The sequence below is a fragment of the Phodopus roborovskii genome, unplaced genomic scaffold (assembly GCF_943737965.1).
Source record: "Phodopus roborovskii unplaced genomic scaffold, PHOROB, whole genome shotgun sequence".
In the NCBI taxonomy this organism is placed as follows: Eukaryota; Metazoa; Chordata; class Mammalia; order Rodentia; family Cricetidae; genus Phodopus; species Phodopus roborovskii.
The window spans coordinates 4,517,796-4,545,000 of record NW_026126541.1 but is presented as its reverse complement, the minus strand read 5'-3'; the positions used below and the strand labels follow the sequence as shown (position 1 = coordinate 4,545,000).

The 27,205-nt window shown below is 45.8% G+C and overlaps 2 protein-coding genes across 3 annotated transcripts in view; one reads left to right on the top strand and one right to left on the bottom strand.

Annotated features, from left to right (window-relative positions):
• Positions 1-5,889: 5,889 nt before the first annotated feature.
• The window catches only part of Dclre1a (DNA cross-link repair 1A), a 422,254-nt gene continuing 400,938 nt past the window's right edge, over positions 5,890-27,205 (bottom strand). The window contains exons 1-9 of one of the 2 annotated variants that reach the window (XM_051199733.1): positions 23,377-24,466; positions 20,813-22,453; positions 19,376-19,509; positions 18,412-18,530; positions 17,302-17,442; positions 14,369-14,514; positions 13,138-13,292; positions 7,305-7,446; positions 5,890-6,381 (exon numbers count right to left, since the gene is read on the bottom strand). In XM_051199733.1, coding sequence (XP_051055690.1) covers positions 6,221-6,381; positions 7,305-7,446; positions 13,138-13,292; positions 14,369-14,514; positions 17,302-17,442; positions 18,412-18,530; positions 19,376-19,509; positions 20,813-22,453; positions 23,377-23,842 — 3,105 coding nt within the window. In that variant the 5' untranslated portion in view covers positions 23,843-24,466 and the 3' untranslated portion in view covers positions 5,890-6,220. Of the gene's footprint in view, positions 6,382-7,304; positions 7,447-13,137; positions 13,293-14,368; positions 14,515-17,301; positions 17,443-18,411; positions 18,531-19,375; positions 19,510-20,812; positions 22,454-23,376; positions 24,467-27,205 lie in introns of those variants that run through there. The other variant, XM_051199734.1, reaches the window with a different exon arrangement.
• The window catches only part of Nhlrc2 (NHL repeat containing 2), a 41,985-nt gene continuing 39,941 nt past the window's right edge, over positions 25,162-27,205 (top strand). Inside the window, exon 1 of the mRNA XM_051199737.1 lies at positions 25,162-25,396. Coding sequence (XP_051055694.1) covers positions 25,219-25,396 — 178 coding nt within the window. The 5' untranslated portion in view covers positions 25,162-25,218. The remainder of the gene's footprint in view (positions 25,397-27,205) is intronic.

Sequence of the window (27,205 nt, the reverse complement as noted above, 5' to 3'; positions counted from 1 at the left end):
TTTGCTGGTGCCTTAAGAACTTTCTATGAACTACTATGGGTCCATCAGGACCTACAACCACAAAATTCAGTCCAAAACAGAAGAGTAATTTTCACGTGAAGCCAAGTTTGATTTAAATCGAGCAAGCTGTTTTCAGGCTGACCTGGTCACCCACAGACTATCTGCATACCATTGTTTCCAAACATTTTCTTATGCACTGGATCATAGCAACCTCGGTGATCCCAAATCACTTCCTGCACACAGAACAGAAAATCATACCGACTTGTCTTTTCCTCTCACATGTGCTAGGCACTGAGCAGTGACCGCCTTAAAACTCGAGTCTTGCTGAACTTGCAATCCTCCTGCCTCAGCCTCTGCCACCTGACTAAGCTGTTTATCTCTTTTAAAATGTTCATTCTCTAAATTGTTCCTCTGTCACATTCAATTTGAAAAACACATACTTGAAAGAAACGAAACAATTCACTGTATATATTTAGTTTCGATACATTTTTATTTCCAGTGGTTACTCTGGAACAAACCTGTTTTTCACAGGAAGGAGACATTGGAAGAATTCTGAAACCCATCCGTCAAATGCAGATGGGTTTTGTCACTGTTTATTAAAGGTCCATTTGAGCATTTATAATTTATGAGAACTGTCTCTGGGCCAGACACTGGAAGGCACTGTATCATAAAATGAATAAAATATAAATCCTGGCCATCAAGTATTTGCAATGCACCATGGGACAGATCTTAAAGAAACCTGGCTTTCGGTGCTCCAGGGAAAAAATGCTACCAATTAACCGTCATCATTCTGGAAGTACAGTGGAATCTCCCCCTTAGCTTCAGATTACAGCACTGGCATTCTCATATATACTAAGAACAGAGGTACTGAAAAGAATCCTTCGCAAATCCATTTTTAGTTCTCATGGGACGAAACAGCATAATTAGATGCTTGGGTCGGGGACTGTGCTCAGGCAAGAGCAGCTTCCTAGTGCACAGCTCCGAGAGGACGCACACATGCTCAGAGGCCCCGTGCAGTCCACTTCAGAAGTTCTAGCTCTTTGAACTCCAGGCCCAGAGCATATCTCTGCCCTGCTGGCTCAGCTGTGGAATGACAAATGTTTTATGAATTATTTCTGGTTTATAAAAAATTTAGCTGTGAAATCCTGAGGGGAGCATGTTAGACTTTCAGGAGGAAAAGGGTTGATACCGCTAACGAGGGTGGAAAGATGAAACGGAATTACAGCAACTTAAATGACTGCCAGGTAAACATGGCCAATTTTTCAGACCAGAGTAACTTTCACTACCAAGCCTCCCCATTGTTCAGTAATAACTGCTGATTTTGCTGCCATTCAAATTATTTTTATTAGCATCTTTCTAAAAACCAATACCAGAAGTAAATGAGCATCAATCAGATTAGTTGCAAACTGACCAGTTCTTTTAAGATAGATCACTTTGGGGATCAATACCAGAAGTGATTCTCCTCTTAAGGCTTTGTGAGTTATTGGTGGCTACTCAGAGGGAAGTTTGGAAGTTCAGGGTGTGCTTGGCCCACAGGGATGTAACTGAACAACAGAAGGGAGCTCATTTAAAACAGATGACCTGCAGGGCCCTTTCCACATGACTGAACATAGAGTAAGGGAAACTTAGACCTATAAGGCGATGGCCATAAGAGAGAAAGTTTCTATATGATATCAGAGTCTTCAGAACTGGAAAGCATCCTTTCATGGGCCATGGAATGTCCAAGGCCAGCAAGCCCTGCAAAGGAGGTGTCTGAGGAGTCCTAAATACACAAAGAAAACCACTTCTTCCTAGGTCGGCCCAACCCCTTTTCCCTCTCGGCCTTTTGCAGGATGGTAGGAGCTGTGGTCCATCTCTTCTTAGAGTTGGTGCTCCTTCATCTCACTTTACCAAACGCTTGAGATTAGGGAAGTCTTTGAGAGCCACTTAAGAAGCTGTGGTAGAAGGCTCTCAGGCTTGAGGCTGGGCTGCATAGTGAGTTCAAGGTCAGCCTCTCAGAATAAAGATAAAAAAAGGGTTGGGACCGTAGCTTGATACAGATCTCTTGTCTAGCTTACACAAAGCCCTAGTTGAATCCACAGCAGTGCAAAAGGAAACAAAACCACAAACAAAACACACTGGGCTCCATATGCTCAACAGAGCCTAGGGACATCTGGTGGGGGCTGTGATCTATTCAGCAGACAACATGATCTGGCTCCAGACTGAATTTTGTTTTGTAGCAATATCAGCGAAAGAAATGAGGCCAAGCTGCCACAGTGAGGTCTGCACAGATGTCACTGCAGAAGATGACAGGCTGTTCTGCACAGGAAAGGGCACACCTGATTTTATAAGTGAAATACTCAAAATAGCGAAAAATACCAATAAAAATGATGGGCCGGAGACAAAGGCCCTGGGTTCAACCCGGGTCATTGAAAAAGGAGGAAGAGAAAGGAAAAACACAATTCTAGGAAAAGACAATAAAATGACTCTAATGACTTAACCATGTCCCCCATGATAAAAGTGCCTATACAAGATGTGACCCTTAACTAATAGCTCTAGGAAGTTTAAACAGAACAATTGGAAATATTTTAAACTCAGTCAACTGAGAATATAGTTAGATCACGCCACTGTTAACCTTTCCCACTCTGTCTAGCCTAGACCTTTGGACTTCCCAACAAAGTAAAACCCAAGCTTATACAAATGAGGGTCATGATGAGTATCTTTCTTATGATTACATCCATCTTTAAACATTTACCTAAAAATATACACTGAAGAATTTCATCAAGAAGTCCCCCAGTTAAGTTCACAGGTAGAGTTAATGCAAGAATACACATCTGTACACATATGATACTAACATTTCCTTAGACCTCATAAAAACATTTTTAATATGCACGGGCATGCAATGGATCAACTGCTCAATTGATATCATAGAGATAAACACTTATAAATGAGTTACCTAACCACATTTTTACAAAACAGTTACACAGCAATATAAATTTAGTTATCTGATCTCTTGATAGTTCAGCTAAACACCATTCCTGCAAACTTTCTCACACCTCTTACGGGTGATTATGTAGCTTTTTGAATCATCTTCCCAAAGTCAAACATGGAATTACTGTAGCGGCTACTCTTTAAGTATCTCAGTTGCAAATCTTAAAGAGCCCACAGAAACTGGGTAATTTAAATACAGCTGGCCCTGAGTGACACAGGAAAGCTAGACAATGATGGAGCTGTATCTACGAGAGGTGTTTAACTGACAATGAAGAACTTCCTAAAAGAGAAATTGTCTGACACACGTGAGCTCAAGGCTGAGCAAAAAGTGGCAGCCACTCACTAGCCTCTCCAGAGGACAGGCAGAAGGGGTTTCCCAACTCCTTAAAACCAGTATTTCTAATGAATATAGATGTGAAAAACTTCAGTAAAAGCAGGAAACTGGATCCAGTGTTGTATAAGGGATTAGACTGAGAACAAGCATCATCTAACCCAGTTATAAGAAGCTGGCCTCAAAGACAATGAATGCAGCCTAACCTATTCAGCTGAAGTTTAAAAACCACAGGGGCCTATCGGTAGACACGGAAGAGCAGTTGATAAAAATCCAATGCCCATTTAGGATAAAAAACCCCTAGTAAACTAGGATGGTAACTTTCCCAACCTAACAAAAAAACAAAAATCCCACAAAGCCCTCCAGCTAACAACGTATTTAGCGGAAAGAAAGTGTCCCATAGATTTCAGGGGTCAGACACAGGTGCCCTCACTTGTCATTACGTTTTACCAGGTGCTGGGAGTCCCAGCTCTTAGAGGAAATAGAATGCAGGCAGACTGGGAATGAAGAGATAAAACTCTTCGCTCACAGAAGTTGCAGTACGTGTCTGTCCGTTGTGAGGTTGTGGAAGGTGCCTGTCTTAGGGTCACTACTGCTACGATGGAACACCATGGCCAAAAGCAACCTGGGAAGGAAAGGGTTTATTTGGCTAACCATCACAGAATGCTGAGGTCATGGAGGGGAGCTGCTTACTGGCTTGCTCCCCAATACTTGCTCAGCCTGCTCCCTTATAGAACCAAGGACCACCAGCCCAGGGATGGCCCCACCCACAATGGGCTGGGTCCTCCCACATCAATCACTAATTAAGGAAATGCTCTACAGGTCTGCCTACAGCCAGATCTCACGGAGGCATTTTCTCAGTTGAGGCTCCCTCCTGTCCGACGACTTCAGCTTGTGTTAAGTTGACATAAGCAGCACTGTGGCTTAATTGGTAAATTAACTGGTAAATTTGCCTGAAAAGCATGAAGACCTGAGGTTAGATCCCTACAACCCGTGTAAAAATCCAGATATGGTATGTCCTGTAAACCCAGAGATGGCTAGATAGATAGGAGGCAGATGCTGGTAGATCTCTGGAAGCTTTTAGCCCAGCAGTCCTGGCCTACACTGCCAAATCTAAGATGTGAGACTCTGTCTCAAAGAAAAAAATGAAGGCCCCGAGGGAACAACACGAAGATTGACCTCTGACCTCTACATGTACACATCTACATCCACACCTACTCTCTCTCTCTCTCTCTCTCTCACACACACACACACACACACACACACGACTACTCACACATAAAGTCCATTGCTTTTGCCTTTATTTTTCCACCCCAGAAACAAATAGGGAATGTGAAACATAAGACGCAGGGTCGTTTGCCTTAGCTTAGTGTAAATCTAATAAAATGTATGCAAGTTTTACATGAACTAAAAAGCATGGAGCTGTGATAAGAAGCCACATAAACGCAAGCCCTGTGTCCCAGGGCAGGGAGGTGTAACGCTGTTGAGTTCTTGGCGCTCTACCGCTGGGTTTGCTGATGAAATGGCTGGAGTTTAGATGAAAAGACAGGAGTCGGAGGAAGGCTGATAGCGCTGGAGGAGGAGGACCAAGCTGGAGCACTGGCACCGCCCAGCTTCGACACTGGTTATAGAGCTACTGTCACCAAGATACTGAGTCAATGTAACATGGTGGAAAGCGGATCTGTACCTGGGGAGCAGAAACAGCGGGCTGGGGTTATCTCTGTCCATACACATGCAGAAAAACGAAAACCAATTTATACTAATTCAGACTGGGTCACTGATGTAAATAGGAGATGCAAACTTACATGAAAGATACACCCTGGGTCACAATGACGGGCTTTTAAGAACACCACCAAAAGCATGACCCACGAAAGGGTCATATGACATGCTACACTTCCATTAAAATCAAAACCCCGCCAGATACAAATCATATTCGTGAAAAAGAACCTTTATCCAAAACACACAACTTATACAGTTTAACATTATGGACATGAGTAACCTAATTTAAAAATCAAGTCACACTGGAAGATACACTGGTCGTTTCTTTGTCTTTAGTTTTTATTTCACTCGTACAAAGAGTTGAGTTCTGGGCTGGAGAGACGGCTCAGTGGTTCAGAACACTGGCTGCTCTTCTAGAGGACCAGGTCTCAATTTCCAGTACCAACATGGCAGCTTGTAACTGTAATTGCAGTTCCAGACACATAAAGCATATTTAAGGGAGTGAAACTTCTGTATGGCATACCCTGATGATTGACGTGTTAAACGTGTCAAACCCACAAAATGTGACCACCAATAGTGAATCCTAGTGCATACTGTGGACTATGGTTAGGATGTCAACACACACACACACACACACACACACACGCACACACACACACACACACACACACACACACACACACACACACACACACACACATCGGTGTTAACGTATGTGCCCTTCTGGTGGAGGATGCTACAATCAGAGAGGCTGTAATCAGTATGGGGCCCGACACACATGAGCTTTGTACTTCTTACTCAGTTTCCCAGTGAGTATAAAACTGTTTAAAAAGAAAACAGAACAACTAAAACATCAAAAGATGGCTTAGTAAATTGTATATTAATTTTTATTTAAGCGTACATATCATATAAAAGTTTTAATTCATATCACAGATAATGCTTCTGGTCTAGTATCAACTTCCATGAATCCTTTTGGTTTCCATGAATCCCCTCAGGTTGCTACAGATCACTAGTGCCTCACAGAGGAAGAAAGGAATTAAAGGCCCTGGGAAGACCCCTCTCAGCCGTCCCTGAGGATTCTGGGAGGCATTCAGTAGCACGGACACAGTATTAAAAAATGAGTGAGAAACACAGTTCTGAGACTGTGTCATAAAATATGGTTCCTTTGGTTTAGATTAACTACTGACTCCCGTGACAGCATCAGTACCCAGCTTCCAATCTCCACTCTCTAAAGTATTTCTCCATTGTGTTCCGAGACTTGAAGCTGCCGACATTCACGGTGGGTATGATTTTCTGTGGCTTTAGCCACTGGACAAAACGTTTCATCTCTAGGTAGCTGCTGTGTTCGCTATAGGGAATTCCTGTAAGACCAAAGGAAATAAAATAATAAAATATATAAAGTAATATATAAATACATAACATAATAAATATAATAAAGTAACAAAAATAAGGAAGGTAGAAAAGCAATCTAGAATATTGCTGCTAAACTCTGGTGCTTTAGTTATGGCAATAAAACTTGGTGTCTTTATAATTAATAATGGTTTCAGTGTAAGCCAATGCCAATGCCCAGCTTTACATACATAAAAAGCAAGAAGAAAAAACCAGAAAATTCTAAAAAATCTCTGTCTTTTTTACAGTCCTCTGCGTGAACTAGTCCCCAGTGGCCCCTGACACAGCACATGTCTATCCGCTATCAGTGCACTGAGGCAGCTCCAAGCTAAACCTCTCCCCAGGGACTTCAAAGCCAGCCTGCACCCGCAGTCAGCCCTCAAGCACCACATCCAACCCACCTCTTCCTGCCACAACCTCACTGCTTCCTGTCAGCTGCACTTGGGTATAAACATCACAGCACTGTCCCTTTCAAGTGGTTCCCTCATTTCCTCTAAGTATCCCTGGCGACAGCAAGCAGTGGTTATTGGCAGCTCTTGTACGCTGGCTTAATGGCCTGGATAGGAGTGCAGAGCTGTAGAGCCTGGAAATTCTCAAGCTGCTCGGTCCTTTGCTGTCTGTCTTTCTTGGTTCCTCATTTTACAGTGCTTTTAAGGAATAAGTCGTACCACAAACATTAAAAGTGAGAAATTCTGGACCAGAGAGATGGTTTAGTGGGCTAGGAAACATGGTGTCACGTCCCATGACCCAAGTCCCCAGGACCCACATGGCAGGAGAGAGCCGACTCTTGCAAGTTTGTACTCTGACCTCGTGGCTACCCATGGTATGTGCGCACAGACGAAGATGTAATAAAAAAGAGAAATGGATGAAAACTGAGAAGTTTGGACAATCTTACCATATATTGATATATTTCCTTTCTTCTGGGGAGTGATATCTGCTATGCTAGTTATGCTGTTAGAATGTGTCCATCCTGTAGGTCGAAAAGCCAAAATCTGATTGTATTTCCCACCACACTTCTTCAGATGACTCTGTAAGCCCTGTTAAATAAAAACAGTGCATTGATTTGCTGGTCAGTGTAAACAGAGAAAGGCCCTGTGTGGTTGAAGGGTGAGGTTAGACTCTTCAGGGACAGTCACAGATAGAGCCTGCTGCTAAGCCTGGTGTGCAGGGACCCAGTGCTTGTATGGGGACAGTCATGGGAAACACAGACAGCTTCTCTTTTCGACTTTGCTAAACAAGCTAAGGCAATGCTGGGAAAAAGTATGATCAATCATCTGAAAGCTAAGTAACAGAGTTAAATGACTTATGATTGAGTTAGCTACAAAAATCCCACCTCTTTCCAAACCCCACATACAGAGACATTAATATTGATACCAATAAACATAAATGCAGCAAAAGTCTTTGAGTATAAGCTGATGGGGTGGATAAAAGGTCTCCAGCTAGGGGGGCACTGTACTCAGCACAGACCCTAATTTTAAGATGTACCACAGCCTTCCTCTCGGGCATTTGCTTTCTAACCCTCAAACGTGAACTGGATCCGTTTTCAATCTTCAGGCCACCATAATCGGAAGTAACGTGCTGTCTTAGTCTCTGCTCTGTTGCTATGAAGAAATACCACAGCCAAGGCAACTTGTATAAAATAAAGTGCATCACTGGGGGCTTGTTTACAGTTTCAGAGGCTCAGGGCACGGCCAGAAGCACCATATGGGTCGGTTTGGTGCTGGAGGAGTGGCTGGGAATTCTACATCCTGACCCAAACCGGAGAGACTGGGCCTAGCGTGGGCTTCTGAACCCTCAAAGTCCACCCCCAGGCGACAGATCTCCAACAGAGCCACACCTACTCCAATAAGGCCACACTGTCTACTCCTGCTAATCTTTTCAAATAGTGCCACGCCCTGGGGACTAAGCAAACATATGAGCCCAACCTTCAAACCACCACGGTCCACACCTGGATCCTGTAAGTCTGCAGCTATATCATGATGCAAATGCATTTAGTCTAACTTCAAGAGTCTATCACAGTACCAGCAATGTTTAAAGTCTCTTCTGCGACTCATGCTCTCTCTTAATCCCCTATCTAATCAAAGTCAAAAGCAGACCACATACTTCCAACACACAATGGCACAGGATACACATTAGCAGCCCAAAGCGGAGGGAAGGAGCAGGGTGAGGGAACGCTGGACGAAAGCAAGACGAAGAGGCAGCAGAGACTCCACACTCTGCATCTGCATGTCCGACGTCAAAGCTGCATCTCCATGTCCGATGTCAAAGCTCTGCAGATCTCCAGCTCCTTTCTGCTCTGTCGACTGCAGCACCCCTCTCTCTCTCTCTCTCTCTCTCTCTCTCTCTCTCTCTCTCTCTTTCTCGGGCTGGTTCCACTGTCTGTCAGCAGCTCTCCTTGGCAGGTATCCTGTGACTCCGGCATCTCCAGCATCTCAGGGTCTCCAAGGCAACCCAGGCTTCAACTTCACAGCTTCACACAAGGGCCTCTCTGGACCTCCATGCAAGGACATCCCTGACACACGCCTGGCCAGAGCCACATGGCTGGCTGCAGCTGCCAAGTTCTACTGCTTGCTGGGGCTGGGACATGGGCCCCTCATGCTCAATTGCATCTTCACCAGCTTTTTGCTATGGATGGTTTCCCTCACTGCTTAAGGTCTTCTTTAATTCCTTTTAGGAAGTTGGAAGCTAATTGGGTGTGGCCTTGCCCTGAGGTCAACACTCCGTTTATTCCATGTTCCACCATGCTTTCCCTCTAAGCGTTTTACCTCCTTGAACACTGGACTTCGCTCCATTACACTTCTTTTTCTCCTCAAACTGCACATTTTGTATTTTTGCTCCTTTTCATTACAGACCTGCATAAGACTGGTCACTGATAGTCACATGACACACTCAATACTAGCCTGTCTTAGAACTTCCTCTGCCAAGCCATTAATCCAAAACTCTTCAATTTAGCCTCAGGAAGATTTTTTTTTTTTGGACAAGGGCAAAACAAGCAGCCATGTTCATTGCCAAACTATCACAAAATATCTCTAGGCCATTTATTGATAGTCTGAAACGTGTTGAGTTGGTCCCACAGATCAAATCACCCTCAGCACTGTCCTCCATGCTCCTTAATAGGAGCCCATTGAGCCTTGCTTAAAGCGTCCACCCGCATTTCTAGTCCAAACTCCCAGAGTTTTCCATATTCCTCCAACAAACATCAATATCCCAGTGTGCGGTACCAGCTTCTGCCTTAGTTGCTGTACCATTGCTGTGAAGAGACGCCATGACAAAGGAAGAGATTAACGGGGGCTGGCTTACAGTTTCAGAGGCGTGGCCCACTACCATCAAGGCGAGCAGCATGGCAGCAGGCATGGTAGGCTTGGCGCTGGGGAAGTAGCTGAGGGCCGTGTCCTGATCGGCACGCTATGTGTGCGTGTGTGTGTGTGTGTGTGTGTGTGTGTGTGTGTGTGTGTATGTGAGCATGTGCGTGTATGTGTGTGAGCATGTGCGTGTATGTGTGTGTGTATGTGAGCATGTGCATGTGAGCATGTGCGTGTGCACACCCGCCCGTGTGCATGTGGAGGCCATGGTGCATCTTGCTGTCAAGCTCTGCCTTGTTCCCTTGAGTCTCGATCAGTCACTGAACCTGGCGCAGGCTGGTGGCAACAACCACAGCCATCTTCCCGTCTGTACTCTTATCGGCTGACCCCACTGACTCCATTTTGCAGCCCCCCCCCACTTCCTTTTGTATCAACCGAAACCTTTCATTAATGTGAAGCAAATATAAAATATGAAAAACCCATATTTCTAATCAACTCCTAAACCTTGATATTAAGAGCTGGAGTTATAGACATTTAGGTTTCCATTACATCCCTGGCATTGTAAATTTTCAAGTTGTTGTTTTGGTTATTTTCTTAATTACTATTTTCCTCACTTTGCCCTCCGGAAGGAAGACGTTCCAGTAAACAGAGACTGTGGATGATACGTGTAATTATATGCATAGTTACATAAGCTAGAGTCTAGTTTGCAGCATTCACTACCAACGTACCCATTTCTATTTGTTTCTTCAAAACTACCTGGATGAATTAAATGAAAACCAATTTTTGGTTCCTAGGAGACAAATCAGTTATTCTAAAAATAGCATGTGATATAAAGCAGTGCTACAAATAGATACTTATGGTTACATGAGCCAAATCTACACAGAGGGTTGCCAGAACCTCAAGCTGTACATTCATACCACTGCAGGGCTGTTCTCAGGAGGAAGGCTATTATAAACAATTTAGTCAACACAAAGCCCCTGATTTACGACTGTCTCTCTGTGTTTATTAGTAACCAGTTTGTGAGAACAACGCCTTGGCAAAGTCGCCAGCTTCCTTCAGAGTGCCAGCAATCCCCACAGCTCCTGCATGTCATGTTTTACCACATTTAGTCAACAAGGGTTAAGTCTGGGGTGGCGGTCAACCACGGATGCCTGAAGACCTCGGGATGAGTCAGAGTATGAATTAGGAATCACTTGCAGCCTTTCAGGCTTAATTTTTAGATATGAAAGTGCCTGTGTTTGTGTATGTGTTATGTACGTGTTCAGGTACACGTGTGTATGTGCTTGTGGAGGCCAGAGGGCAATCTTGTGCATCGTTTACTGGATCCATCTGCTAGTAAGACAGGTTCTCCCACTACCTGAAGCTCGCCAAGTAGCCTCAGCTAGCTGCTCAGGGAGGGGGCCCTCGAGACTCACCCAAGTGCTCTGACTATAAAACACACACTATGTCCAGCTTTTTGGATTTTATTTTAAAGCATGGAGCTGGAGATAGAAAGCAAGCACTTTACTGCCCCCACATTCCAAAACCTTTGAAAGATGCCCTAAACACTATTAGCTTTATCTTTTAACAACAAGCATGATGTGTGATGTAGTTGGTAAAGTTGGCTATAATCACTAAGACACAGCCTTACAACAATCAACAGATCTTACTCCTCTGAGGTCATAAGATAATTTCCTCCAGGCATGGGGGAGGGAGGGGGACAGGGCTCACTCTCTGGAACTTCATGGCCCTATCTTCCGGTGCACTAAGACTCAACCTGCCTTCCTTAACGTTCTTAGATGCCCATCTTCTAGGGGTCCTAAAACAGCCTCTTCAAAAAGGGTTAACTTTCTACTATGAGCTCCCAGAAGTGGTAAAATACACTCGGTGAGGATTAAAAATCTAGTCAATGGTACCAGGTCACTCTCTTTTCAAGAACACCAGCATAAATAGTGCCCAGAATAAATGCTTCCAAATCTTAAAGCCAGTTTAAGTTCCTGCATAAAAACTATACTTGAGTTTGTAGTTGCCTCAAGATTTATTTCTGTTTAGGCCTGGAATGATAGAAATACATTCTCTAAAAGAAGGCCAGGAAGAACAGAAAGCAGCCCGGGAAGCTGCTGGCTGTGCGGGGAGCATGAGAGTCCTCCCCGAGAGTCCTCCCCGAGAGAGGCTGCTGAGAAAGTCACTTCTGCAGTTACAGCCTGGCCTGTGAGCCACTTCCCTAAGGAACCCAGCGCTGTGCGTCCGCCTCTGCAGTACTGCGGCCTCTTAATACCCAGCGCCCTGCTTCTGGCCTCCATGTCTTTACCTCTCCTTTGCTTACTGCCTTTTAACTGTTTGTTTTTTCTCTCTCGACTTCCAGGCTGCAACTGCCAGTGTTAATTTACTTACGGTGTTAGTCTACTTACAAAATCACAGTTGGGCAACATTGACATTATCAAATTCTAGGACATCTGCCATTCCTTTGTACCGCTGGATCACTCTCCACTGACAATCGCGAACCTGCATTCTACAGATTTACACACTCAGGGTGTTTCATATGAAGAGAATCATATAATAGGCAGGAATTGTGTTTGCTCTTTTTATCTTGCATAGTCTTCTCATCGTTTATACTGCAGCATGCATTATTATTCCCTTTCTTTTTACAGTTGAAGAACACATCACATTTCATTTGTTCATTCAGTACTTAATGGGTATTGGAGTTGTCTCTTTTTTTGGCTGTTATGGATCATGCTAGTGTAAGTATTTAAACAGTTTTATGTAAGGTCAGGCTTTCGTTAAGCAAGGGTATGCCCAGGACTGACCAGGTCACCACCAAACTGAATGCAAGGCCATCATTTCACAATCCCACTAGCAAAGGACAGGGTTCAAATTTCCCCATACCCGCATCAACAGTAGTGGCTGTCTATCTGTTTCACTATAGCTATCCAAGTGTGAGTCGGGGGTTGTTTCACTGTGGTTAGGATCTGGAATGTCCTGACGGCTACCAGCGCTGTGCCTCCTCTAGTGTGCTTATTAGTGACATGCCAGACGTTTCGTATGACGTGTTCTCCTTTACTCCTGGGGACTCACCCGCACTAACTCATTCAGAGACACCAGGCTCTAACGACGAGGGCTGAAGAGGCCAGGCTTGAGGAGGTGAGTTTACACCTAACTCCTCACTCACCCACAAATGACTAGGAAACATGGTCCTGATGCAGAAGTCTGCAAGGCCAGACGGCTACATGTGCTTCTAATCGAGCTCCTTCCTCTGGGCTGATCCTCTAGTGTTTAAAGTCCCCATGGGCAAGTGAATCCCTCTTCAAAGGTTCTCACACAGAAAAGCTAAAAACATGAAATGTCTCCCTTGGGGGAAAACTTCATTTTAACAGAACTCCTTAGAGTTAAGTACAGATAAATGCCTTTCCTGGTGCATCCCGAAAGATACACACCTCGAATGCTTACCTGAAAATTAATTTGTGCCATTGGGAGGAGGTGAACCAAGGAGCTGCACATATCTGTAGTTATGAGGGAACTGACTTCTGGTATACTGAGGCACTGCAAAGTTTTATATTTTTCTTGGGACATGCCCACTTTGGAACCCAAAACGTCAGCAATGGCTGTAGGCAAAGCAGAAGAGGAAAAACAATAAATTCATGGCTTGTTAAATAAACAAAGTTATAACTTACTCATATTTTAAAAAAATAATTTACGAAATAAAAAACAAATTCACAAAATAAACATTCACACTTTAACCACAAACAACCAAATGACTTTGCTCATTAGCCATGTGGAATTAACAAACTGAAAGTTGAAGAATTTCTTTTTAGAAGACTATACCTATTATAGCTCAGTGGTTAAGAGCGATTAACACTCTCGCAGAGGCCCCAAGTCTGTTCCCAGCATCCCAGCCAGCAGCTCACACCACCTCTAATTCCAGCTCCATGGTAACCTGATGGCCTCTGTGGGCACCTGTACTCACATGCACAAACAGATGCACACATGTATGTACACATGATTAAAAATAAAGTTAATCATAAAAAAGAAATAGCGTAGAAAGAGGTGGAGGGATGTGCTCACTTTGGCAGTATACATACTAAAAATGGAAAGATACAGAAAGAGGAGGATGGAAAGGAAGTACATTTGGACCTCATCATTTCATCTCTTGGAAATTGACAGAGGGTCATCACATTTAAAAGAAATGGGAGCACTCTGCAGAAACAACACTTGTCACCTATGGGGAGCACCCAGCATAAACAAAACACCTTACCACCTATGGGGAGCACTCTGCAGATACAAAATAACTTATCCTAACCTATGGGGGGCACTCTCCAGAAACAGAACACCTCACCACCTGGACAAACCACAGGAAGACAGAAGAAATGAACCAGGAGCCAGAGTTAAACTGTTGCCTGACAGTTCACTATGCAGTAAGCACCTTTCACAGCTAATTGAGATCACAATGCTACAGAGATTTTGTTGAGAAGCAGTCTATAGACATAAGTGTCAACACAAATGCACTCACTTATCAAATGTTCCCCTAAAGTTTAGTCTCCTGGCTTAAACGATCAAACAGCATCCATTTTCCCTGTAACTTCAGAGGTAATACTGGATCCCTTCAGAAAATACACATCAAATGCAAGAGAGTCCGGTCTTTATAATATATTAATGTAAATTAGACACCACTGTTACCCACCTAGGAAGACTTTCTCCTTTCCGATGCAGTAAGTGCCACACACAACAAGGGCACGCGGGTTTAGAGTTACAGCCTCAAAGGCGGCGTTGATGGCGAACTGGATGACCTCCTGCTGAGACGGGAAGGTGTACCCTGGGCTGCAGTACCTATGGCAACAGGGGAATGGGAGACCCGTGGGCCCGCTTGGGTGCTGCTTTAGAGGGAATCAAACCAGAGTTACGTCCACCGCGAGAACACACACATTAGAAGGACAGTCTCATACTGCCTGCAGTGAACACACTTATCCCCAGTTACTGCCAATTGATGATTAAAAACACATGTTGAAAAATTATTATGTACTCTAATTATGTTTTTATCATCCTCAAAGAAATTTCCTGTTGGAGAACTTTGTTCTCAAGGAGAGTGTTTCTACACAGTTAGCCACTAGTTATGAATGCTAAAACTCAGTATATATATTTAAAACCCAAGTCACTATCAAAGAAAATATAATTAAGAGATCATATCTGTGATTTAATAAGAAACTTAATATGAGTTTTAATGTGCAGTTATCACCTCTCACAGATACGTAAAGGCGTAAATCACAGGAGGGCAGCGGCCACGAGGCTGGAGAGACGGCTCGGGGCTAAGAGGGGACCTGAGTTCAGTTCCCAGCACCCCACCTGTCAGTGAGATCCCAACCAAGTCCTGACTGGCTCCAGGGGACCCCACACAGACACATAATTAAAAACAGAAACAGATCTTATTTTCTTCCTTTATTTTAAAAAAAAATTAACTTTCATTTTGCATACCAACTCCAGGTGTCCCCTCCCTCCCCTTCTTCCTCCCCACATCCCACCCCCGCCCCACCCACTCCTCAGAGGGGTTAAGGCCTTCCTAGAGGAGTCAACAAAGTCTGTCATACCACACAGGGGCAGGACCAAGTCCCTCCCCCATCAAGGCTGAGCAAGGTATCCCATGGGAAATGGGCTCCAGAACGCCAGCTCATGCACCTGGGATAGGTCCTGGTGCCCCGGGCAAGCTTCCTCCCCAACAGATGAGCCACACAGCTGTCACCCACATTCAGAGGGCCCATGCAGGTTCCCCAGCTCTCCGTGAGCTCCCACCAGTTGACTCTGAGTTTCCCATCGTGATTTTGACCCCCCATCCCCCCACCCCCGTTCATATGATCCCTCCTCCCTCTCTTCAACTGAAGCCCAGGCTCGGCTGTGGGTCCCTGCATCTGTTTCCATCATTAATGCATGTAGGTTCCATGATGACAAGTAGTCACCAATCCGATTGCAGGGGAGGGCCCATTCAGACACCCTCCCCACTACTGCTCAGAGTCTTAGCTGGGGTCATCCCTGTGGATTCCTGAGAATTCTCTAGCACCAGGTTTCTCCCTAACCCCATAATGGCTCCTGGCTACAACCCACAACCCCAGAAAAGCTAAGTAAAAAGGGAACCTTAAAAGGAACACGCATGGAGGGCCCCAGGGAGGGAAAATAGCTCAGCTCTCCTGGGTAAACTGGGAGGGGTAGAAGGGAGGGGATGGGGGGGGCATGAGGGCTCAAGAACACGGAGTTTCAGGAGGCATGGTGGGCGAGCAACGAAAGAGACACAATCACAACCTTTAAAAAAAACACAACAGGTCTGTCTGGTTCCAGACACAAAACACCCAGTGAAAAGCTGGCCCAAGCTGTTATCTGCATATATTTTGAGATAAAAAGTGTGATTTTGCCAAAATAATACACAATGGACACCAAACAAATGATTCCTCATGACTTTCAGAATGGTTTCTGCTACTCAGCCATCAGAAAAGGGAAAAGAAACTCAGTCCTTCCTTCCATGACAACTCACAAAGGCATTCAGAATCACAGGAAGGAGGAAAGCTTATTCCTTTAATTTGTCTCTTTCCTAAAGTACGTAGGATAGAACGGTGTCACTGTGTGGTGAACAAGCGGCTGTGGAGCCTCTGTCCCCCGTGCAAAGAGTGCCTTTTAACAGAATACCTCATCCAAAATCCTTGGGATATCCAGTATAATTAATTCCCAACAAATCAATGAGTTATTTTAATATATAATATTACATTGTATACCATAAATATATACAATTTCTGTCAATTATACCCTAATAAAGCTGAGACATAATTTAAACATAGTCTCTTAGGTGATTATATTTGTATCACTGAAGGATTCAAAGGTGCCGTTTATAAGTTGCCTTTTAAAGAAATTAACAGCCAGGCATCGGCGAGACACGCCTTTAATCCCAGCACTCAGGAGGCAGAGTCAGGAAGATCTCTGGGAGTTGGAGGTCAGCCTGGTCTACAAGAGCTAGTTCCAGGACAGGCTCCAAAGCAATACAGAGAAACCCTGCCTCAAGAAAAAACAAAACAACAACAAAAATATTAATAAAAGTAATTCCAATAATCATAAACAAAACTGCACTGTAGGCTGTTACCTCTTCACAATTATACCCAATAATTATATGGACATGCCAGAAAAAGAATAATTTAAAGAATGTTTTTCTTAAGATCTGTTCCCCAAATTTACTTTTTTTTTAGTAACAGAATTGCCCTATAAACATTTTAAAAAATAAAATCACAAAAAATTATGACATAATTTTATATTTTCCCTTTAGCATATATATCTGGTGTGTGTGTGTGTGCACGCGCATGTGTGTGTTTTGAGACAGAGTTTCAAACTCACGCTGTAGACCAGGCTGGCCTTGTACTCACAGAGATCTGCCTGCCTGTGCCTCCTGAGTGCTGGGATTAAAGGTGTGCGCCACCCCTGCCTGGCAGCAGGTATATTTTTAGATGGCATCCTTTTGATAAACACTCTTAAAAATAATTGGTTATAAAGCCATCATTTAATTAAGCAAAAGCTTAAATTACCCATAAAATGCAGAGCAGAGCTCTGGGTGGGAAGAGAGAACCCAAAGAAAGTGTGTCTTACGTGGTGTCTAAGTAGAGCGTGTGCACTTTCTGGCCTGCGAGAAGAGAGCGCTCCATGCTGGGGTCCGCTCGGAAGTCTCCGGTGTGCAGTATGGCAGTACCGTTAGGAGGTCGGAAAAGGATCATGGACGCACCTGGACAGCTGGACACAGGCATCTTAGAGGAACACGCCGAGCACAGGCAGAGAGAGCACTCGAGCAGGGCACTCTCTCAGCATCAACGGGAGCTGAGCATGGCTGGAAGGCAAGGCTGCCCAAGCCTATAGTTCAGTAACAGTAACTCCAGAAAATATCAGAACTCAAACTAGCAATGAAAAACAGGAATGCTAGCAAACTCAAGAAGACAACTTTTTTTTTTTTTTTTTTTTTTTTTAAAGAATCTAACATGCTAATATCAGCCCGGACTTCAGCAAATCTAGATGTAGCCCTCCTTCTTTCTCCAAATGCGTATGATCTCTGTGGAAGAGACTAACACCTCAGAGAGAAGTGTAGAGGTCATTGTGTTTGGGCAACATGGAGCCTGACAGCATCTAAGTTGGGGACATATGGAGGGAAGAGAGATACAGAGGGAGGGAAGCAGAAGAAAAAGGAGACGGGGAGGGGGAGGGACAGCCACAGAGACAGAGAAAATACCACCTGCTTCCCTGGAAAAAGAAACCTCCCAAATCTCCAGAGTCTAAAATTGAATGATTCCTTTTTTTAGTTTAAGATCATTTAGTTTAGGGTGGGGGGCAAGGCACCAACCCTCCTGCATCCGGTGAATGTAAGATTTTGTTTTATGTAAATTATGTTACGGAAAATGGAAAACTTCATCTTTGAAAAAGAGTAACAGTATTTTTGAAGACTATAAAGTGTCATAAGTCAATATGTGGACAACATGGGTTAGACAACAGATTCTTTCTCCATTTAACCTGATACTAAGATTATTTTTTCAAGCGTAGACATAGGATTTATTCCAGTCTGAGAACCACGTTCATTAGCTCTAAACTCTCGGACAGTCATGCCCCGGCCGTCTCTGTGAACAATGTCTGAAATGGACGCCCTGTATGAGCGCCCTGTATGAGTGTACTGCCTTCTGCACCAAGCGGAGACTGAGGGGACCTCACACTTACTGATTGGCGTCCAGCAAAACAACCCCGACGCCGTCCACTACGCACTCAGTGTCCATCGGCAACGGATGGATGTGCTGTTCTTGCACACGAAGCTTCTTCTTCAACAAGTTGCCAGTTATCTGCAAGACGGTGAGTCGGTTGCTGGTGCAGCGAACACTAAGTGTCGTGTTTCACACCAGTTTAGAACCACGCTGTCTCCATGATCTGTTTCCCCGCTTTTATGCCTGTGACCTCTCCACACCAGGAATGAGTCTGCATGACAATCATGCCGCTCTTACACTGTTCACCTGGGAAAGGCCCCGTTCCCGGCACGGGGCACAAGCCGCTTCCCTGTATGGTCTAGCGCTCTAGCGCTACTGTGGGTTTATCCCGTGTGTGTGTGTGTGTGTGTGTGTGTGTGTGTGTGTGTGTGTGTGTGTGTGATGTTCTAGGCATTCCGGGCCCTCTGAAAGCCTAAAATACATATTTCTGAGGTGGTTGTGCCTCCCCACAAACTCCCCAGACCATTCCTTTTCACGAAGAAAAGAGGATTCTTCATGAAAGCCGTGAGGGTGAAATTAAAGTCTCACTAAGACCCTGGATTAAAATGTCCACTGTCACTGAACTAAGGCCATCTTGGTGGTATCTGTGACTGCTCTCCCTGGAAGCTACGAGCTCCCTAAAGCTAACTAGTTTGCCTCTGTATCTACCTAGGCACTCAAATGAATGTTTACTGAGTGAACTGTGGGCTACCGAGTATAATGTGAGATCATTTATTGTTCTCATGTAATAAAGTACGTGTTTCTAAAAGTAGGCTGTAACCGTGGGAAGTGACATATTGGATTTTGCAACCTAATGTAGGATCTGCCTTAGCCATCTCCTCTAGTACAGTGATGGCTCTTCTAGTGTTCAAGGATCTATTTTTTTTTTAGCAAGCTTCTCAAAGTCACAGCATTCCACAGAGTTCTAGAACACTAAAACTTACCTCGCTACAGTAAATTGGCAACTGGAAGTCCTTAGACAAGCCGGCATAATGATCTGAATGGAAATGTGTGAGGAAGTAGGCAGTGCAGCCTTCGACCTCACCGTACTGGAAAGCATCCACGGTAAAACGGGTTCCTGTGACGAGATGCCAGAAGTGGGGTGAGCAGGAGCTTCTCCTCTATGCCGCACCTGTCATTTAACCCTCAGTCCCACGATGGTTTACTTAAAAGTGGACATTTACCAAAAGGTAAGCATAACGCCTGTGTCTACTGAACATCCCAGTGTTGAGACGTGTGGATAGTTTCGTCAAAAATAACAACATCGTTAAGCCATTAATTTACACGCCAGTCATTTCTTTGCCCTTAATTAATACTTTTGCAATGCTGATACTTAGGGGGCAACTGAAATGTCTAATTTCTACAAAGCAGTGAATGAAGAATGGTTTAGTACCCCAAAGCCATGAACCCAACGAGGGTGTCACTGACCACATTCTCTGGGGTCAAATGGTTGGGGGCCAGAGATTTTAGAAAAGCTTGCAGTTCTCCCTAGGTTCAAAGTAAATAAAAGATCACAGTGTCAGTCCTTGAACTGCATTTCAGGGTAGCGGAAGAGTTAAGGAAATAAAAAGGGATTGCTAGAGTGTCCCCAGAGGAACAAGAACAAAGCCGGAGCCGAGAAACACTGTTGTAGAGTGTGCTTGCTTGCGGAAGAGGTGGTAAGTGTGCTGGCAGGTGACACGCCACTCGATAAACTCCACCTCCCACTCCTACCGAGGCCACCAGGACACAGCACACCTGGAGTACAAAAGAGAACCGCAGCCATCACTGGAAACCAAACACCGGCGGAGAACTTCCATGCCGTATTTAGAAGCTGAGTATACTATCGCTGTTTTACTGTTTAGTGGTTTCTTTAGTAATAGAATTCATTTCCTCGCACATTTTTTTGTGTGAACTCGTCTGTGAAGGCATGGGCAGACATCCATTTAGAATATACAAAGCCAGAGGAACTAACGTTCTGACATGCTCTGGAACTGGCATCCATGGTAGGTGCACCATGTTTTAAGGGCACTGAGCTCTGTACCTCCTCAGCAGCGCTTAAACACGGGCTTTTATTATATTTGCACAGATATCTCACCTTCTGTCAACTTAAACGTTTACTGGCCTTTCTAAAATCAACCTAAAATAGCTACCTACTCATTATAGCATCATGTGTAAAATGAACGTTAAATAAACATTTGATGATAATGGGGAAATACACACACACACACACACACATCCAAAAGCCTCAGTCCTAATAAAAGACTTATAAATTATCATAAAGAGCAAAGAAAACATATGCTGTACACAAACTACTTTAAACATATGCACCCAAGACAAGGAACGTGAAGCTAAACACTCCGTGTCTCCGTTGAGAAGCTGAAGCCAGTAGTTCAACTTACCGGGGATTCTCTTATAAAACGGGCACGTTCTTCTCAATTCGCTGGCCCCGGATGACTCTGAAGTACGCATGCTCCCTCTTTGTGGCCTGCCATGAGTCCTCCTTATAAAGGCTCTGTTCTTATTTAAACTGACTTCTCCCGATTCTGGACTGTGAATGGGATGAAGGGACCTCCTCTGATGCACTCCTTCCTGTGATGAATCTGACTTCTTATGTCTCTTTCTCCGACCATAGGCCCTCTCTCCTGGCTGTTCTGCAGAGTACTGACTCTCCCTCAAGTCCCCGGAATCCAATTCTAAGTCACTGAGCGAGTTCTCTGCTTTCCTCTTGCACGGCCGGGGCCTCTTTTTGTTAGGACTAGCAACTGGACTGACACCGGGCCCTCCGGATGCACTTTCCCTGGGTGAGGGCTCTTGTCTTTTGGGGGGTAATCCAAAAAACACACCTATATCCATTTGTTTCATTACTTTCTTAGAAGGCTGACTTGCACTGCACTTGGGACTGGAAGGCGCCAATGTGCTCCAAGACTTGGCCAGAGGCGGACTACACCGCTTTTCTACCTGTGCGCAGGCACAGGCTGAGTTAGCAATGGTGGCACCCGAGCCCTCACCCTGTAGTCCCCTACGTTGACTTTGCTTCTGATGCAAAGGCCGGAGCTCTCCTCCCTCCTTTTCAAGTGGCTTTGGCATGGCCCTGGCACGTAACGGCAGGGAAATTGGATTGCCAACAGCTGGTGTTTCCATTTTCCCTTTCTGATGACTTGATCCAAGTGAGTGGGATTCCTCTGGCTCCCCAGGTTTTGCTTTAGTGGCTTGATAATTAGAAGCAGCAGGCCCTGCTGCTAAGGCAGGTGAAAACCGGAGAAAGCCGGCGTCTGTGCATGGAGGCTCGTCTTGGGAAAGTCTGTTCTGGGTTTGGGAGAGAAGCCTAAGCGAATCATGTAGCGCCCTGCCTTTACACAACCTGCTACAATCAGCCTGAGGTACCAGGGTTCCCGCCGTCAGGCAAACTCCCTCTGGGTCCCTTGGGAAGGGATCATGAAACTTTTCAAATGGGACAGAACCATCGTCCTCCAGGCTGCTGTCTTTAGAACGTTGGGTACAGAACAGTTCTTGCTGTGAATCGTCCAGCTCTCGGTCTAAGTCATGAGGCTCCTCATCACTCTGCAATGGAGAATAGGAGATCTCACCGTAGCCACAGTCATTTTCGGGTGATGGCAAGCTCGCACCCTGGGAGGCGGCGCTATGACTGTTTAAGGAACCCTCAGGGAGAGGCAGACCACCTCGCACAAGCTTGTCCTTCTTAACAGACTCCATACGTTGTGAGACTGGTGACATTTGAGAATTGGTGGAAGAGGGAGATTCTCTGATGGCTTCAGGTGAGAGTGGCAATGTTTTTAGACTCTGTATCATCAGCAAAGAATCATCTAAAACTCTTAGGTTCTCAGCTTTCAGATGCACAGGCCATCTTTCTCCAAGGTCACAAGAGGAGGCCGGCTTTGCTGCTGCAAAACGTCCAGCCGGCATGTGCGAGGGGCTGCTGGGAGGCTCATTGCTGGCCCTACTTTGAGCTAGCAGGAGGTGAGTGTATTTCTTATAATGAGAAGGAATTGTGGAGGTACACAGAAGACCCTCGGGACACTCTGAAAACAGTAAAAAAAAAAAAAAAAAAAAAAAGAGCATTTCACCCAATAAACTTTGACAGCACAGTAACCTTGAAGCACAAAAACCAGGGGTCTCCATTTTATTTTGGTTTTGAGACAGTTTCTCTGTGTAGCTCTGGCTGTCCTAGAACTCACAGAGATCCTCCTGCCTCTGCCTCCCGAGTACTGGGATGAAAGGCGTGTGCCATCACAGCCTAGGCCGCCATGGGTCCCCTTTAAGAACTATGACAATAGCTATGGCTAACTGCATGGCAGCTGTTGGCAAGATCAACAATAAAATACCAAAAATTAGTCCACCACCATTTTACAAGGTACTGTTTACTACATTCACACCAAACACTTTTAGATCGGTTTTCAAATCCTCTCTTGACAAGAAAATTTTAGAAAAGTTTTAAAAAGTCATAACTCATTTTCCATACAGTCCAAGTAAACATTTCTACTTGTTAAATACATTTGTCTTAAAATGTAATAAAAACAAAGCATCACTTCTCTTGCACACAGTTTTATGAGAATCTGAGTCATCTCACATTACCTTGTAGTTCCTCTTCCGGGTACTAACAGGAATGATGAATACAACACACCCATATTTAGAAACCAAGTGTGTTTATAATTTCAAATTCTAGAACAGGATAACAAATTGGCCTAGTTTTGGCCTAGTTACCTAACTTGTAGGAACCCTCACCCATAAAATGTCACTTCTATCTACCTTACGCAGTCCTTGAGAGAGTCGAGTAAGGGAAGGAATACACATGGGAGGTTAACTGGGAAGCTGGGATGATGGCTGCCCTGCACACAAGGACCTGGATTCAGATCAGCAGCCTGTAAATGAGCAAGCCAGGCATGGCTGCACATCCTCCTCTTCCCAGTACTGAGGTGACAGGAGTCCCTGGGGCTCTTCTTACCTGTGTCAGAGACTGGGGGAGAATCCAGACACTCAAAAACATGCCATCGGGGTGTCTGACCCAGCAGCAGGGAAAAGGGCATCTGGCAGCTTGGGCAGTATCCATCATAAACTGGGCGTACCCTGGGGGACACTTGTTTGTTTTTGTGAGTTCTACAGTGCTTTCTTGGGGTAGTCTCTTTGCTTTGAGACTGCCGAATCTCGTCTGCTCCACTTGAATTCTGACTGGAACCTACAGAAACCGGACAGTCCGTCTCTCCGAGGCATACTCTGTGGCCCTTGGCTTTCTCTTTATCTTGCCTGGTTCTTTTTTGGTTTCCTTTTCCTTTTGACTGGTGTTTTCCGTCTGTTGTTCTTCCAACAGACTCTGGAATATTTTGGGAACAATTATTTGGACGTGCTGGTTTTGGTTTCCTTCTAGATTTATATTCCCAGATGTCTTCTTCCCAAAACGTGTCTTCCGACATGGCAAGATGATTTTATATGAGTCCATTAGTGTTTAAGTAAATTCGGAGTCATTTTCTTGCTACAATTTTTTTTTAAAAAAATAGGGAAAAAAGTAACCAAAAGCCGACTAACTTAGCTGGTGCCTGTGAACACGTGCTTGTCCATTTATAGGACAATAAATTAGGAGAACCCACCCACCGCAGATTAATATCTGTACGTTTTCTTTACATTGTGACGCTGTTCCATTCAAACTTTTTTTTTTTTTTCCTTTTCCGGGACTTGACTCATTAAAAATAAGAATCAATGACGGCTTGAAAATGCGCAGGTGGGAAGTCCAGGCCCAACAACTTTATCTTGAAAGCCGCTCCATGTATCCCGGCTCGCGCCCAGTCACAAGTGCAGTCCTGGCCCTGGTCACACCATAACCCCAGAGGCGCTGGCCCGCGGACCCACACCCGGCCCAGCCGCGGCTCCTGGATTTCCAACCAGCTCCAGTGTCCCGGGCCGCTGCATTTCTCCCTGCAGCACACACGGGATCAAACCCTGCACAGGGAACAAAGTTCAAACTCGCGAGTGCAGACCACAGGGCAGGGCCGTCTGTCTGTCCTGGGGGGTCAAGTACACAAACTGCCCAAGGCCCCTCCCCGCCCTTTCTGGGGACCCACACAATCAAGGGGCCCGAACTTACTCCCGGGGCAAGCACTGCAGCCCCACGGCGCGTCCCCGGAGGCTGCGGCGCCCACGCTCGCCCTGCACCGCCCCGGCTGCAGCTGCCCCCGCCCGCCCGCGGCGCACTCGCTGCATTCGCTCCCGCACTTTCAGCACTCGCGGGGCGACAGGAGGCACGGTTAGCACACGCAGCCACGGGGCCTCGACACCTGCAAAGCCGGCGCTGCTCCTCCCAGGACTCCTCCGCCCCCTTTACCTCTCGGGTCTCCCTTGGCGGGAACCGTGTCCCGCGGGGACGGCCGTGCCGAATCGGCTGATGTCAGTGGAAGGGCGGGACGGCCGAGGAGGGCGTCTTCCCCGGGGCGGCTCGGTTTGAGTTGCACTCACAGCCGTTTGCATTCTATCTGCGCGGGAGACCCCGGTCTGGCTCCCGGGGAGGGGAGGGTGGGAAGGATCGCGCGGCCCCCGCGGCGCTGCGCGTGTCGAATCTGCCGCCGCGAACGTCCAGGCTGCGGAGCGGCCCGGGACCTGGAAGGGGCGGGGCCGGGCGCGGCGCGGCGGGGCGGGGCCGGGCCGGGCGGGGCGCGGCGGGCAGCGCCGGGGTTCGGGTTGCGCCGGGCAGCGCGGCCCGTGCACTTCGGCCCCCGGGGGACGGCTTCGAGTGGGCAGGAAGCGTGAGAGGCGCCGGCAGCGCCCTCGATCCCGGGGCCCGCGGGGCTCGCACGGCATGGCGGCGCCCGGGGCGCGCGGTGCCAGCCTGGCGGGCCTGCTGCCCGCGCAGACGTCGCTCGAGTACGCCCTGCTGGACGCCGTGAGCCAGCAGGACAAGGACGAGCTGGTCTTCCAGTACCTGCGGAAGGTGGACGGCTGGGAGCGGGACCTGGCGGTGCCCGACTTCCCGGAAGGTGAGGGCTGCGTCGGGGAGGGGCCGCCCTCTGTGACCCGCGGGGCCTGGTCTGCAGCGGCGGGAGTTCCAGACCGCCCTGCCCCGCGCTGCTGCACCGTCTCCTCGCGTCCCGGCGACGTGCGCTGATGGCGACGCACACGGTTTGCGGCAGTAAGAGCTTGCTCGCTGCCGGCTGCCGCCGGGCAGGGGCGCTCTCCCTGGCCCGTCTCTGCAAAGTTAGGGAAAGCGAGGCACAGGAAGGCGAGGGCGCTTACTGGCCCGTCTAGGAACGCTAGTTACACGGTGCAGACCTCACTCGGATCCGATGCTTTCCCAGCCCTGCCGCGCGTCTCCTCCACCTTCAGGGTGGTGGACCGACAGGTGGGGTTTTAAAAGTCGGAGTCAGTTTTAGTTTAGCAGTCAGGTTTGCATCCCGACTGTGGGACCTGTTGGAGCCCGAGGAAACAGATCCTCCCAGCAGGGAAGGTTAAACAAAAGGCTGCTCTACCTTTGGTTGGCAGGGTCGTTGTTGAGCCTGCAGGTGTTGGCGTGTGTCCTGGCAGGACACTGAAACCGCATGCATAGTTAATTGGTCACTGCTGGTTGGGTTCACCTGTCTCCGGAAGGATGTATCGGTACCTCCTCCATCCCATCCACAACAGTCTCGAATGTCTTTCTTACTCTTTTGCACTTGACTCGAGAGGGGCTTGCCCCTCCACCCTTAATTAAATATTATACTGGATTTAAAATGCTGTGGAATGGAAAATAAAATAAAATAAAAAGAACCTGCATGGAAGTTTACCCCATCAGAGAAACTTCAAAGTGACAAATACACATATACAGATGTATATAAATCTCCAGGAAGTTTTGTTATAAAGTGATTAGGAAATACACTATTATAAGCCAGCAAGCCATCCGCTAGAATTTTAGGAGAGCGTTTCTGTTTGTTTTTATAGTTACTTTGTTACTATGATATTTGACCGCTGCGACTCACGTCATACTCGTGAGAACACAATCAGGCTTTGTTTTTGATACGGTCTGATATTCTGCTGAACCCGATTATTAAGGACAGAATGTTAAAAATGAACAAAGCAGTTGCAGTTTACTGGTCAACAGAGAATATACCCATTCTACAGAAGCTGCCATGTACAGTATAGTGGGTGGATCCAGGCCGACCTGAACCTAAGCCCTTTTTCTCCCTTCGTTAGCTTTTTGCTTTTAACACATTACTTGATGTCCAAGTCTGGTTTTTCACTTATAAAGTGGAACAATATTACTTTTCAGGATTGTTTTGTGGAGGTAATTCAGGCAAATTCTTAGGAAACAAGGAGGCTTACTAAGTTAGCCATATTCATTGTAATCATTGCTGCTTAAAATACACTGTTATCATTAAATCTGTGAACAGCTAGCACAATAACTTAAATATGGTAACACCTTTAACAATCAGTTTCTAGGACAGATTCTTACATTACTTGTATGTGGAATGTGAAATAAATGTTAATTACTAGGCGTAAGTAATAGTTTTGTGTCATCAATTAGAGATATAATAATACTTATCAAAAGGAATGATTAAATGTTCCCTGAACCCTGACACTTTTAGAGTATTTGGTGGAAATACTATTTGATTTGAGATAATCTTTTCTAGAATTTTGTTATAATGGACTAACTGTAGTTTTCATTACTGGCTGTTTTCCTTGCTACGTTAGTCTCCTTTTGTCTGGTTACAGGAACCTATAGTTAATCACCTCAAAACGCTAACTGGGAAATTTCAGAAATAAACTCTCCTAAGTTTTAAATTGTAACTGTGCCTCTCTCCCGTGTCCTCTAC